The sequence below is a fragment of the Ruditapes philippinarum genome, unplaced genomic scaffold (assembly GCF_026571515.1).
Source record: "Ruditapes philippinarum isolate M1 unplaced genomic scaffold, ASM2657151v2 ctg10845_1_1_1_1, whole genome shotgun sequence".
NCBI classification, from domain to species: Eukaryota; Metazoa; Mollusca; class Bivalvia; order Venerida; family Veneridae; genus Ruditapes; species Ruditapes philippinarum.
Window position 1 is genome coordinate 615 of NW_026859442.1, and position 15,156 is coordinate 15,770.

The 15,156-nt window shown below is 32.6% G+C and overlaps 2 protein-coding genes across 2 annotated transcripts; both read right to left on the minus strand.

The window, feature by feature from the left end:
* Positions 1-498: 498 nt before the first annotated feature.
* Positions 499-4,884, minus strand: LOC132756536 (uncharacterized). Its single transcript, XM_060747628.1, has 6 exons — positions 4,797-4,884; positions 4,112-4,444; positions 3,511-3,672; positions 3,181-3,245; positions 1,251-1,345; positions 499-656 (listed from the first exon to the last, which is right to left on the minus strand). Exons 3-6 carry the CDS (start codon positions 3,628-3,630, stop codon positions 526-528), a joined length of 411 nt encoding a protein of 136 aa, XP_060603611.1. The 5' UTR covers positions 3,631-3,672; positions 4,112-4,444; positions 4,797-4,884; the 3' UTR covers positions 499-525.
* On the minus strand, positions 3,643-8,607 carry LOC132756535 (uncharacterized). Its single transcript, XM_060747627.1, has 6 exons — positions 7,991-8,607; positions 7,281-7,491; positions 6,651-6,776; positions 5,251-5,384; positions 4,112-4,444; positions 3,643-3,672 (listed from the first exon to the last, which is right to left on the minus strand). The coding sequence occupies exons 1-6, from the start codon at positions 8,015-8,017 to the stop codon at positions 3,643-3,645; spliced, it is 861 nt and encodes a 286-aa protein (XP_060603610.1). The 5' UTR covers positions 8,018-8,607.
* Positions 8,608-15,156: the final 6,549 nt, after the last annotated feature.

Genomic DNA, 15,156 nt, shown 5'->3' on the forward strand with positions numbered 1-15,156 from the left:
ACTTCAAACTTGGCATGGTGATTGGTCATGAGCAGCAGATGACCCCTATTGATTTTGGGGTCAAAGGATAAGGTCACATTGACCTTGTATGTTAAAACGCTTTCCGATCAATAACTAAAGAACCCTTAGGCCTAGGAACTTCAAACTTGGTATGATGATTGGTCATGACCAGCAGAGGACCTATTGATTTTGGGGTCAAGGGGTCAAAGGTTAAGGTCACATTGATCTTGTAGGTAAAAACGGTTTCTGATCAATTAACTAAAAACCCTTAGGCCTAGGAACTTCAAACTTTGTATGATGATTGGTCGTGACCAGCAGATGACCCCTATTGAGTTTTGGGTCAAGGGGTCAAAGGTTAAGGTCATGACCAGTAGATACTTGATAACCCTTATTAATTGTTTGATCACTGGGTCAGAAGTCATGCATAATAACCTTATCACATGACTAATTGGCTGCTGATAGGGGGCATACATGTTTTACAAACATATCTTGTTTCTTTCAGTCTTGATTCTGTATTTCACTATTTCAATTTTGATTTCCTGTTTGCATTTTCCTCCCCCCTCCTCCAGCTCGTTCTGGCGCATATTTTAACTGCTTCATTATCGCATCCTTTATTGTTACCTCAGTAACGTTTGAATGACTATCTCTTACAGTCTCTACAATGAAAAAGAAAATGCTTTTGTGTATATAAGATTCACAGCATTTGCATATAAGAAAATCTACATTTTGAGCACTATGTCCTTATTGTTAAAAAAAATGTCTATTTATACTGAAATAAACCTTGTAAACAAAATATAAAATTTGCAAACATAATAATGAGTTATTCAACAAGTTCATTGCAAATGTAATAAACCTACACAATATATTATTTTTTTATGACATACCAAATAAAATAGTTTAAATTGAATTAAAAATATTTTTAAAATTGTACCTACAGTTTACACTAACATAAGAATGCTGTTACCCTATCTTTTTATATCTTACAATAATCTTACATTGCAAAGTTATTACATTATGGTGAAATATGTTGTTTACAAATGATTACATCACATTGCAAAGACATTACATTATAGTGTAATATGGTGTTACATGTTGTTGTTTTTTTAACAAATGGCTTTATTACAACCTGTGCGGTAGATTAGGCCAAATATACGAGCTTGAGTTTGTAGGCATAGTATACAATATTTAAAACCATAACTACATAGAATATTTATAATTTAAGATTAAAAGAAACATATAAAATATCTGACCTATGATGGCTTGAAAGAGTTGGGTTTTCCCAAATGGAAACTTTCCTTTCTTTCCCTTCATATTCATTTTGGCCATCAGGCTGTTGTGTAGCATCCTGTCAGAAGACAAATCAAAAGTTAATGTATACTGTCAAATCATTATTATTCGTGGGGCACGAATTTTCGTGGTTTTCGTGGGTAGATCAATCCACGAATTTAAGATCCAACGAACTTTTATCCCAACAAATAGTTCTTACCCAGTCTCTGTTCTATATAATTATAACAAACACGCGTCGGCTCTTTTCCGGCCGATATTTAGTGAAACGGATGTAATTACAGACAGATAACCAGGTTAGTGACATATTAAATCCGTTTGCAATATTTAAGAAACTTGAAAGAAAAACTCGATTATATGTCCACAAATTTACTGTGAACAGTCACAAATGTCGCATATACATACTTGATCGTTGAAATCTACTAGCACTTGATTGTGTTAACAAGAATACTTGACATAATCGAGTAAATATGGGAACCCAGGCAGTGCAATAATTAGCGCTAATAAAAATTGTCAGTTTGCTCTTATTAATTTTAAAAAAAAAGTCTTTGATATTAATGTCGTAAGTACACAAAACTATAAAAATACGATCGCTAAAACAGATATATTTTACTTTCTTTTGTCGTTTTTAAATGATTCCAGTTTATATAATTTTAATGCTGTATTTGTGCGAATGCTATTCCGTAAACATAAGACGCCACCGACTTTTACAAGATCCGCATATGCTCGTGTATTTTACCGAGAATAATTTTTATATGCATGTAAATTTACACAGTCGCCTGTGACGTTGCGTGTAGTTAACTGTCCTAAAATATGTTAAGACGCAATTTCAGGGTGTAAAACTTTTAAACTCGCTGTTAAAAGGTCCCAGGTGTCGTATAAATTATGCGATGTTTACATCGGCGAAATTACAGGGGCAGTGGTTTCAATGGAGGTGCATATCAATGTCACATAAATGTGTTTAATTGCAGTCAATTATCGGCAGTAACTGGTGCTATATTAGTTTATGCCCAGAGGCATAGGATTAAATTTATTGACAACCGCTGTGTGACAAGTAAAGATATGTACAGGTTGTAAGTAAAAATGTTCGGCGATTAAGTTTAAGATTACTTTGCATTAGGTTACTGAATTTTTTTTTAACAAGAAAACGAAAATCCACGAATTTAAGAACCCACGAAAATGCCGGTTTTGATAAAACCACGAAATTTCATGCCCACGGATATAAATCATTTGTTTTTGAAAGAAAATTCTTAAAAGTTTGACACTGCATCAGAAACAATCTGTATAACAAAATTTAAAATACTTTGTAATTAAGGTGTTAAAAAATAAACATTTCTTCATAATTGATAAAACCTTAAAGTGTATAAAGCTATATATCTGACCCAAAAATTATTGTTTGAATTTTATAAAAAGTATACTTCAAAATTGCTTGTATAAAATAAAATGGCATTAATTTGCCTTAAAATGCGAATTGCTCATGCACAAAATTATTGCTATACGAATAAAACCCTTCTTAAAATAGCAAAATAATATTTTGTTCCGGAAATTTTTATTCTGTTAGTGTACATTATTCATGTGTATTAAATATCAGAGACATTCTATGTTACAAATTTTTCAAAAATCAGCCATTATAATAAAGAACCAATATAATTTTACTGTTGATAAATTTTATTAAAATATTTCTCATATATATAGATCTATATATATATATGTGTATATATTACATGTTCATATACAATGTCAAGTATCCAATTCAAATCAATGTTGTAAATGTATAAGCCATAATCCATATAACTTTATAATCTTGTTTTTGTAATCTGTTTACGTAATGATATATTAAATGATGAATAGCAAAAGAATTTAAAGTGCAACAATAACAGGGTTGCTTTTACATACCTATCCATTGCCTTCCTTGTGTGGTCGACCGCAGTCACTCCACCAATTTTAGACAGGGACAGCTTCTTCAAATAAAAAATTTCAATTGAAATAACAGTTTTGCCACTCCAACAATTTAATAATAAAATTAATGCAAAACATGTCAAAAGTGTTTTCCTTTTAATGTTTTATGATGAACTGCTTTTATTTTCTTACAAAAATAAAGTACCTTATGTTTCATAAAATTGAAATGCTTTTAAAAAGGAGCAAGTATTTACTTCAGTTTACCAAAACATATCAATTTTACTATGACAGATTATGTTAAATGTTTGTTGTTAGATTTTTACATACCAGGCTAGCAAATTTTTCAGTGTCCTGTATTTCCTCCTCGAATTCTTGAAAATCATCTAACGAATGAAACTTGTTCAACTTCATACCTCCCGACTTGTTTGAGACCTGTAGACATTCCATCTCTTATAGAAGTCAGCAAGTACAAAACTCTCTTTTGAAAACCTAAAAATTAAAATTAACCTTTGAAATTTAAAAATCAAGAACAATGGCAAATTCAAGTCATAGTCATAGGACATGCATATCCTTGAAGAATCTCATGTTTGTTAATATTCAAAATATAAAATATTCAATCATAAAAAAAGAGAAATTGAATTAATAAAGAGAGTCCAAAATGGCAAAATTGAAAATGTTGCAAACTTGGTTGGATACAAACTACTGTTCAAATCCCCTAGCACTGGCTAAAGCAGAATTCAACATTTAAACATGGTAACAGTGAAATTTACATACATCCTGGAACCTTCAATTACACCCATCAGTGTCATAATACATGTATGAAATGAGAGATTCAAGTTAAAAATTTATCTGTAATTTTGTGTAGTCCACTTTATGGGAAGGGGACAGAATGCAAGCTATTACAGATTTTATGCAAAGGTGTACTTACGAGATGTAGATATTGGAAATGAGGAGTTTCTATTTCTTGTCTGAAATGGACTTTTGGACCTTGAACGGTTGATATATCTTTGGCTGAAGGAGGGGCTTCTGCTCCTTGATCTTGAGTATTGCCGAGGTCTTGAGGACATCCTCCATGTATGCTCACGAAATGACTGACTTCGGCTCCTGGACCTTGACCGCCATGATCTGTCAGAGCCATGTCGGGAAGGACTTGTATTTCGTGACCTGGACCGCCATAATCACACTGAGCCATGCAGTGGACTATAAGATGGGCTTCGACTATGCCTGCTTGGCCTATTACAAACCTTTCCTCTTGATTCACCTTAGAAAATATGTAAAATGCATTCCTATACAAACACCTCAAAATTCTAGTTCTATTACCAATATAATGTACATTGTTTTATCTTAATAACAATTTATCTGATTAAAGGTTATTAAATGCCAATGGCAAAATTGGCTTAGTAGGAATGGCTATCACATGAATTAATGTGGTAGTGGAAAAGAATCAATCTGAATTATGTTAAGAGGGCTCAACGTTAAATCGGTCAAACACTACACTAAGGGGTAATTACAAGAAAACTGTATAAATTTTCTAACAAAAAACACTCGACATGATATTCAAGAGTATTGAACCAATAATTTTAAACTTAAATATGTTAGCTAAATATATTTACCTGAATCTTTGTTTTAAGCTAATGGGGTTCTACTCATCATTGCTGTAGGTGGCTTAGGTAGATTCACTGAAATAGAAATAAATTATCCAAAGGTTGATATCTTGTTTAATAGATAAGTCACAATCAGTTTACCAATCAGTTTTAAAATATTTAAATTTAATTGTTGTATACAATAGTAAAATAAGACAAAACTTAAAAATTTAAATGTACGAATTTGGCACATTAGAAAATTCAGACAGACCATTAGGGCCTTTTGTCACAAGTTAAAAACATCCGAAAAACTGAAATTTAGTATTTAATATTCCAATTGGTTTTATATACAAAAAGAGATATTTCAGGAGTAGAAGCCTGCCAACTTGTACCCTGACAACTTGTATCCATGTATATATATATCAGCTGTATTATCAAGATATTTTTCTAGTATATATACTTTTTAAAACATACATTGTATTACTAGAAACTTTTTCTCTTGAGCCTTGTTTGAACTCTTTTCTTTCTCTTTATCTTGTGTCAATTTGGCACTTGAACAAGGCAGTGGGGAATTTGGAATCACTGTTTGTTCAGTTCTTGTTCTCGTTTCATCTATTTCTAAAAGTTGTACAGAATACAAGATAATATTATTTAAAAACAATTACATGTACTAGTAGTAAATTTAATTAGTTTGTTAATGTCATTTTCAAAGAGTTTTGGCTTATAAATTATCTGTATATTTCTTTTATTCTTGATCAAAAAATCACATTGTAAATGTAGGTGCAAGAAGTAAATGTAGGTGCAAGAATCATAATCATGATATTATTATGTGTAGATCTTTATTCAAGTTCTAAGAACAACCTGTCAAAACTTAACCTATAACCAACTTAATTTCATGTAAACAGCATTGTAATAAATCCCAAACAGTGATTTTATCTCTCAATAACATCACTGTTTGGAGTTCGGATGCGAGGAATTATATCACCAGGGCGTAGCCAGATCTTTATTCGAGTTCTAAGAACAACCTGTCAAACTTTATCTTTAACCAACTTAATTTCATGTAAACAGCATTGTATTATATTCCCAAACAGTGATTTTATCTCTCAATAACATCACTGTTTGGAGTTCGGATGCGAGGAATTAAATCACCAGGGCGTAGCCAGATCTTTATTCGAGTTCTAAGAACAACCTGTCAAAACTTTATCTATAACCAACTTAATTTCATGTAAACAGCATTGTATTATATTCCCAAACAGTGATTTTATCTCTCAATAACATCACTGTTTGGAGTTCGGATGCGAGGAATTATATCACCAGGGCGGAGCCAGATCTTTATTCGAGTTCTAAGAACAACCTGTCAAAACTTTATCTATAACCAACTTAATTTCATGTAAACAGCATTGTATTATATTCCCAAACAGTGATTTTATCTCTCAATAACATCACTGTTTGGAGTTCGGATGCGAGGAATTATATAATCAGGCCAGGGCGTAGCCGGAGTAATATAATGATGTGCATCTGAACCACAAACAGTGATTTTATCAAGCAATAAAATCACCCATTTGGATATATTATTTCAATTCTAACACGACATCAACAAATAAATGCAGCTGTACCTGATATTAAACAAAATTGAGTCTGAATAGTTTCCATACTTATTTTCAGCATGTCAGATGTTTTATTTGTTACGTCATATGTATAATGATTACGTCACATATATAAATACAGAATGCCAACAGTGATTTTATTACATAATAACACACACTTTCGGTTCTTCTATATTCAATAGTGAAAAATGCGGGTCGTGTGAGAATCATTACTCAAGAACTTTTTCTCAGATATTTGGATGAAATTATCTTTTAATTCATTTTTTCTTATAACTACCTGATATGAAGTCTTCCATAATTCTTTTCTTTGGTTTTCTTTTACCCAACTCTTTTCCTTCCTCTTCCTCTTCACTTAACTCTGCCGTGGTTGTTTGATTATACTCCTCACATTCTTGTCTGTTGTCTAAAAAGAAAATATTGCCGTGATTTTTTTTGGTTGATTTTGAAGCCGAAATAAGGCCTCTTCACAATCTTGAGAATTTGATTGATATATTTGAGGGAATAAAAAGAAGAAAGCTGAAACTAGGAATGTAATTATTAAAATGTATGAATAGAGTGACTACAGGTAATGATTTATTCTTGTTTATTTTTTCACAATTTGACAGATTATCGTGCTAAAAATGCACAATTTCAGGGATATGGGTTGTTGCGAAAAAGTAAAAAAATCACTGTATCAGTATCAAATTCAGTTCCATATATAAGCAAGAAATTAAATATTCTTACAATAATCATCTTCAAGTTCTGTACAGCAACTGTACAAGTTCAGTCATGATGCTTACTTTGTAGATCTTTTATATTTATTACACTATTAGATCTTCTTTAAAACCAAAATAACAAAATTGGTTGATTTAACTTTAAGAAATTCTTTAAGTAAGACTAGCATAACATGATAAAAGAAGGCACGTACCAGACTGAAACTTTACTTTAATTAAGTCGAAAGATTCCCATTTATTCTCAGGAGACCTCATTTCTTTCATTGCCCGAATGGCGCTAACACCTTGTGGCCATTTTACAGAATGGTCACCAATTATCCACTTTGAAGGAATAACACCTTCTTCTTCTACTTCACCTTCAAGCCATACCGCTAAACTCCACTCTGCTTTGCTGTGTTCCATTTTCTGTCAAGAATATAAGATTAAATTTCAATATATATTTTTATTTTTACTTTTCACAAACATGAAAAGAAGGAAGTGTTTATAAATACTTGTTAACAATGAATGAAGCCTGTTCTATTTATGCTGATTTTGTGAATCAAATTTGTTTAAATTTTTGGTACACACTAAATAAGAATATCACTCTAATGAGTTACTAAAAAACAGAATCCCTTAAGAACCCAGAATCCCTTAAGAGCCCAAAAACGACAAAATAGAAAATGTTGCAGATTCTGTATGATTGAGTCTGTTCATGGAAAGTAACTGAAAGCGCAAGTTACTGTCCACGCTCCATATCACCACTTTTATAAGCATAATTAAACATTTAACACAAAAATGTTGAAATTTGAACTTAAAAACATCCATCCACAGATGTGTTCACATTGTACGTTAGTGGACAGCAAATTTTTACATGAAAATCAATCAAAATATTTTTGCTTTTATCTGAATGATATAAAATTATTACCTGAAAGGAACATGCAATTACAACCATGCAGGAAAACGGGTAACACAGGATAACTGGTTCTATTTTCTTTCAATTGCATGCAGCATAGGCAGCAGCACAAATCCTCTTTCAACAGGTAGGCAGACAACTTTGCGTTCTAAATCTCTCTTCTCTAGTAACTGTCTTTTGAACTTAGTGTTATTTTTTAGTAAACATATGTTCAGTAGCTTTGAATCACAAGGGGACACAAAATAACTTTCTGTGTCATTCATGCTGCACAAGTCACAGACTAAAGTTTGTTTCCTCTTTTCTTTAATAAATGCAATTTTTCCCGTCTTTGTAAAAAAGCAGCTATCTTTCTGTCGAGTAGAAATAAAAGGAAACCTTAACTTAAAAAAAATTGTTTTAACTGATGATTCGAATTCAAATGAACGTTTGGCAATCTGCGCAATAGGATTTTTAGAGTTTCTTACACATTTCTTTAGTTGGTGCAAGAGGTTTTCAAATTTGAAAGCTGATATTTCATTCAATGATGTCTCGAAAAACTTTGCATCATCAGCAATATGAATCAAAGAATGAATATTGTATGATACAAAAGTGTTTCCATAGATATGCTCAGCTTGCCTGACAAAGTACTTTAGTAAATCACTAGAATAGTCTATGTAGTGACTACGTGTGTCATCATTTGAAGAAAGCAAGAATGATATTGCTACCACCATTGTTAGTCCAGTCAATTTTTGAAAAAATACTTCAGAAAATGGGAAAAGCACCAAACTTGGTACAAATGAACTTTGATATATATAAGAAAAATTGAGCATGTGACCCATTTTTGAAAATCCAATATGGCGGGAAAAATCCAAAATGGCCGCCATACGTGTTAAAAATTTCAAAAACGTTTGTTTTTACTAAGAGAACTTGATAGGTAGTTGCAAATTAGGGTATTGTAATCAGAAAAATAGTTGTTATTAGTATTTAAACATTGCTTTGTCTTTTTAAAGCTATTACACTTAACATATTTTATTATTTCTGTTTGTCATTAGTTTTCACGACCCTGGAAATCCGATGAAATAAAATATTGTAGAGGTCTGTCATCGCTGTCTTCTAAAGATGTTAAGACATCATTTTTTACAACATTCCTTTTTGTTTTTTTGTTTACAATGTTAATTTATCACTAGGAAATACTTATCAAACAGATTAAAAAAAGTATTTAAAAATTCTAGCATAACTCAAGCAAACGGAAAATAAATATCTGCCCATCAAGTCAGGTGTACGCCTTGCAATTTTATCTTGTTGATAGCTGTGAAAGGTATTAAGCAAAGAAGGTGTGAATAACAGAATTATAAGCTAACATGTGTCAAATTTTAACAGTCATTTGGTATTTGAATTGTCATATCATAAAAATATGAAACTTTATAAAAGTGCATTTTTTAGAATATGTAGAAGAAAAATACGAAAACCCAGCAGACATATATAATGTACATATAATGTACATTTTGTCAAAGCAGAGATGTAGATGTTATCTATGTCTCTGGACTCAAAGTATGCGTTACTGAAAATAAATTCATTATAAACTATCCCTTTTCTTCATATGAAAGTACATGACTGTCCATTTGTTGTATAAAAATGGAATGATAATTTTGTAGAAATTTGCAGTGTACAGACTCAGATTTTGACACACCTTTGATGAAAACACTACACATTGGTTTTCGATTGATTAACTGCTAACTTGACACCAACTTTCAAGACTAATCTAGTTAGAATTTACACTAACTCATTATTGTAAATAACATCAACTTTTTTTTACCTTCGGGATGTATCAAAAATTGATATAATACCCCTCTACCTTCTTTAATGCCACCACCTTCACCAATTATATGTCAAATTCCATTTTGGTGTCCCTAAAGTTGCCCTGTGCCACAAAATATTACATTTAGTTGCTGGGTTTCATGCTTTTTTGCCTCCGTTTGCAATCATGTTTTCTCATATTTTTAAACAAAATTCCAAAAGGCATGTTCTTACAAGTTTTTATTTTAGACATTACAAAGTCAACAGCCCTTTATAGGAAAACAATGGACAAACGTGCTAGATAATTTGCCATATCTTGGCACTGTTTTTCTTCTGAGGGCCTCAAATGTTTGTAAGATTCAAGATACGTCACCAAGTCTAAGGTTTAGAACGAATGGGACATTGAAAATAATATGAGTATGCCTTGCTGCCCATTAAACATCAGATACCTAGGGTATTTCTCTCTTAATGCTGACAGCTCTTGATCATGCTTATGAGAACATGTGATGAATGTGTTGTTTGTTACTATTTAGAGTCTCAGTCAGTATTTTGTGCTGGGTTTTGTTGTAATGGCTCAGCAGTTTCTAGACTTGACAACAAATTCCAAATTTTCGTTGACATGCTTAAACAAGACAAGAGTAAAGAGAAAAGCATATTGATTTTCATCATCAAGATCAAGAACGTAAATTCCAAAATAGGCTATAAAAGAGGGTTTTGTTCCTTTCCTTTTATGATATGTGACGTAATTACGAACAATTCCATAGAATGAGAATGATGGTTGAGATTTGGTACAGTTTCGAAGCTCAAATAGGATAAACATATTGGTTATCTTGTTTGCAGCTCGAAATCCCAAAGAGCAACTTTACAAAGATAAAAAGCAAATATCCTAACTTAGGCTCTTTGCTACCAATCCCAGTTTTGTAATTTTGTTCTAAAAACAACAAAAAAGTGACATAGCTCCCAGATATCTAAATAGCAATCCAAAGCTGCATCGTAATATAAGCTACCCACACAACAAGTTTAGAGTCAATAGGTGAAAGCAAACTCAAATTATAATGTGAAAACTAAGTTTCTTTTTTAAGCGACAGTGATCTTGCCCATGAGCACACACACCTTGGTAGCAATACAAAGTTGCATCTTGATATAAGCTACCCACATACTAAATTTGATGTCAATAGGCCGAAGCAAACTCAAGTGATTGAGCGGAAACTGAATTTCTACTTTTGTGTAACAGTGATCTTGACCTTAATCACTGACACCAAGGTAGCAACCCCAAGATGCCTCTTAAAAGCTACCGTACACCAAGTTTGTTGTCAATAGGCCAAAGCAAACTCGAGCTATTGAGCGAAAACTGAATTTCTATTTTTAGCAGCAGTGACGTTGATCAAAAACACCTGGGGAGCAATCCCAAGCTGCTTCTTGATATAAGCTACCCACACACACAAAGTTTAGTGTCTATAGGTAAAAGCAAACTCAAGTTGAGCGGAAACCAAAAGTTGACGTGCGCTCACCTGCACGCCTGCCCACTTTGAATGAATGCAACGGGGTTGCGTTCATTGAACGCCGCCTTTCCTTGTTGATCTTGTTTATCATATTATTTGGCATAACAATTACCTGATTAACAAATTCATGTGACTTAACGTTATCAGGACTGCATATCGTGAACATTGGTTCTCTGTTTTATTCATAGTCGAAGATTCCTGTGATTGATAAAGCATGTTAAGTCACGGTTGTTTATGTTATCAAGTCTAAGGCGGACTATGTTTAACATTAACTTCAGATAAAGTCTTACCTCAGATAGACTTCCGTCAACTAGAGAGATACTTGATATCATTATAATACATGAAAAAGGACACTCAGCATCACCCATAAAATTTCAATATGCATCGAGCTTGCAAAGTGCAAAACTACACACTCTTTAAATATCTTCGCAACTAAGATTTAATATTGAACGTAAATGATGAAATTTGAAAAAAAAACTTTAAGGAATACGCAGGCAAATTAATGACAATACCAAAATTATCTTATGTAGTACTCAAATCACGCTAAAATGACATTTGTAAAAGTCCAGGCATGAATTTCGGTATCAATTTTTTTCATTTTGAGTTTGAAGCGTAGATATAAACGAAATTTAGCCGCCGACAGAATCACCGATGACTGTCAAGTGTATATATTTTAAGGATTTACAGATTGATGAACGAGAAATTTAAAACGAGGGAATGGAAATGTTGCCTGTGTCTCCCTTTAAAAAACATCAAAAATAAATATTTGGGTCATATCTGTAAGGTTGTAATCACTCTCAAATTGAATTATGAATAATCCAACATGAAAGTGGTGTTACATTTAATAGATCTGAGAACTCAATGCCTACAGGACCGTGTGTATAAAATTCCATTTTATTTTGTTTCGCCCATTGTTTTCTTGTTTAGGGCAAAAGCATTTTTTTAATTGGGGACGATACGCCGCTTTTCATGGAATGGTACTACTGTGCCACATTGAAGGTTCCATGATAACCGCCGTATGAACACATCTGCGGATGTTTCTAAATTCAAAATTTCACCATTTTCGTGTTAAATGTTGAATTCAACTTAAGCCGGTGCTAGGGGGCGTGGACGGTACCTTGCACTTTCCAGTATCGTCCATGAACAGGCTCAATCAAACCGAGCCTGCAACATTTTCAATTTTATTGTGTTGGACTTTCTTTAGGGATTCTGTTTTTCTCTATTCTATGCCTAATGAGGGTCAATCAACCCTTTCAGGCACTATATATATAGTACCTTAAATAAATACGCTTTTGTTCTTTCATTTTCATAGTATCATAAGATTTGTTTAACATGGAATTTAGGTAATATTTGGTGCTAGCAAAAAAGAAGGAAATATAAATACTTCCAGCTTTCCTTGCATTTACAGGAATGGAATATGTTAAGACATCCTAGTCTGTTTGTAAATTATGTAAATTCAGACATTACAATTTGAATACTTCTTATATGGTAAATTGCTCACAATCTACACATAAAGCATTTTAAGGCATTATATCTCATAGTTATTTGACATGATCTTCTACTTAGGATTACAACAAATAAATTGAATATGAGAAAATAATCAAAAAATATTTCAAAGTACTGAAATAGAATGTTTTGTAATTTCAGTAACTTGTTACCATGGAAACAGAAACAATTAATAGCATTATAATTGTTAACTTGTATCTTTGATTATTAGTAATGCAAATCTCTTATGTTAAGTGCAAAATGGGGTAATTTCCAGTATAATTGTAAGTATAAATAACCTCTACTGGAAAAGAAAGGTAATAATTCCATGAAATGGCGGCCATTTTAAAAAATGGCTGCCATGGCAACCATCTTGGCATATATAAAATGGGTCCCATGCCCAAAATGTTTCTTTTGCCTTCATTAACATCTGTGCCAAGTTTCATGCTTTTCCCATTTTCTGAAGTATTTGAGCATATTTTGTTACAAATTGACTGGACTATTCCAAAATACAGAGAAGAAATACGACAAGCAATTAGTAAAAGAACAACATGCATCTAAGAAACTATCTATTATAGCGGAAAATGCTTACCTTTGATGATTTTACTAAAATATCGTACGTCTTTGTTGTGTCACGTCCTTTTACTTTTCAAATATCCGCTCGAGTGCGGAGCGCCACTCTTGTCAGGAACGATAACTAAAATGGTAAACTGATCCGCAGCGGTTACTTCCCTTGATAAGTGGTCAGTCGCAGTATTAGATAACAGATATTAAAATTAAATATATACTATATTTGAAAGCATTTAAGAGCATATGTGTTGATCAGATTACACTTAAATCAATATTTAATTGTGTTTAATTCAGAAACATTTGCACGGTTTATATACCATCGATCCTAATGCGATCAAAAATGTAAACTTGTGATTTTTAAATGTAGAAAATACAAAAAAAATCAAAAAAATTTATTTTAATGTGATAAACGATGTAAAAGAAGTAAATATTGATAAATTAATTCATCTCCCAATTCAACAGCATTTATCAACAACGTTGAATTTTAGTTGAAAATTCAACGTTGATGTAACGTTGATGGTTTATCCCTGCAGTTGTCTATAGTTGGATATTGGTTAAACAACGTCACGACTTACTTTCAACGTTGATTCAACGTCGTGTGCCTGCTGGGATAGGAATATAGTATTGGTATATAAAACATTTAAACCTTCCTTTACAATCCTTCCAGCAATGCTAGTCCTGTGTTTTGGCGGGGATCGAAGTGCTGTCGTGACAGGCACAACCTCCGCATCCCTGTCACTCGGCAGCGCTGATGATCTTCGGGCACAACCAGTCCACCAGTCATGCCCACCTTGCTCCTGCTTGTTACAACAAGAATTTCAACCCCATTTTCTGTCCTGGATATGACGTTGTATAAGATCACGTCCTGATTCACCACAAGCTTCGTAAATGCATGTCTCTTGTAACAGATGACTTTCATCAGCTTCTCCTCCGTTGGTATGCCAACCGTGAGGCTTTGCTTGTCCTCTCCATTTGATGAATATTCAAACACGGGCTTCCTCACAAGGACCTTGCCCTTGAACTTGTTGCCCATTGGGGTACTGGTACTGTGACGGTTCATCTTCCTGAAACAAGTGAAATCGCACAAATATTATTAACAAACCATATATACATACAACATATTCAATGCAATATTGTTAAGGAGTTAAGACATCTAGATTCATGAAGTTTACAAAAAGGTTACTTATCAGGCTTGTGAAATATATTTTGGTAACTTAAAAAGCCTTACTCTGTAACAAATAATTTTAGGTTAAGCTTCAAGTTATCTTGATTCGAACTTCATAGTCAATGTAAACTAAAGAATATGCTTTCGAAATTCATGCTGATTTACAGTGGCATAATTTTACGCATTATGATATAGTGTATTATTGCTTTATAAAGGCTTTATTCCAGACATATTTTTTTAACTCCATAGTCAATGTAAACTAAAGAATCTGCTTTCAAAATTCATGCTGATTTACAGTGGCAGAACTTTACGTATTATGATATAGTGTATTATTGCTTTATGAAGCCTTTATTCCAGACATATTTTCTTACAGTGTTATATTTATACATAATTATGACGTCATGTATTATGAATCTGTGTTTGAAATAAATCTTTTCTTATTAGAACTGCAATAGGTAAGCGAGATTTACCTGATGCTAACAATTAAATTATCTTTCTACTGTCTCAATACTAACAGTATGATTCATATACAATAAATATTGGTTTATGGTCAGAATAGCACGATTCTAAAGTACCAGACCCAACTACACTACTATTTGATGTAACATAAATGTGATCTAGACAGCTGTTATAGTCAGTAGTGACAACATTTATCAGCTGGACACAGCCTAAAGTTTCTT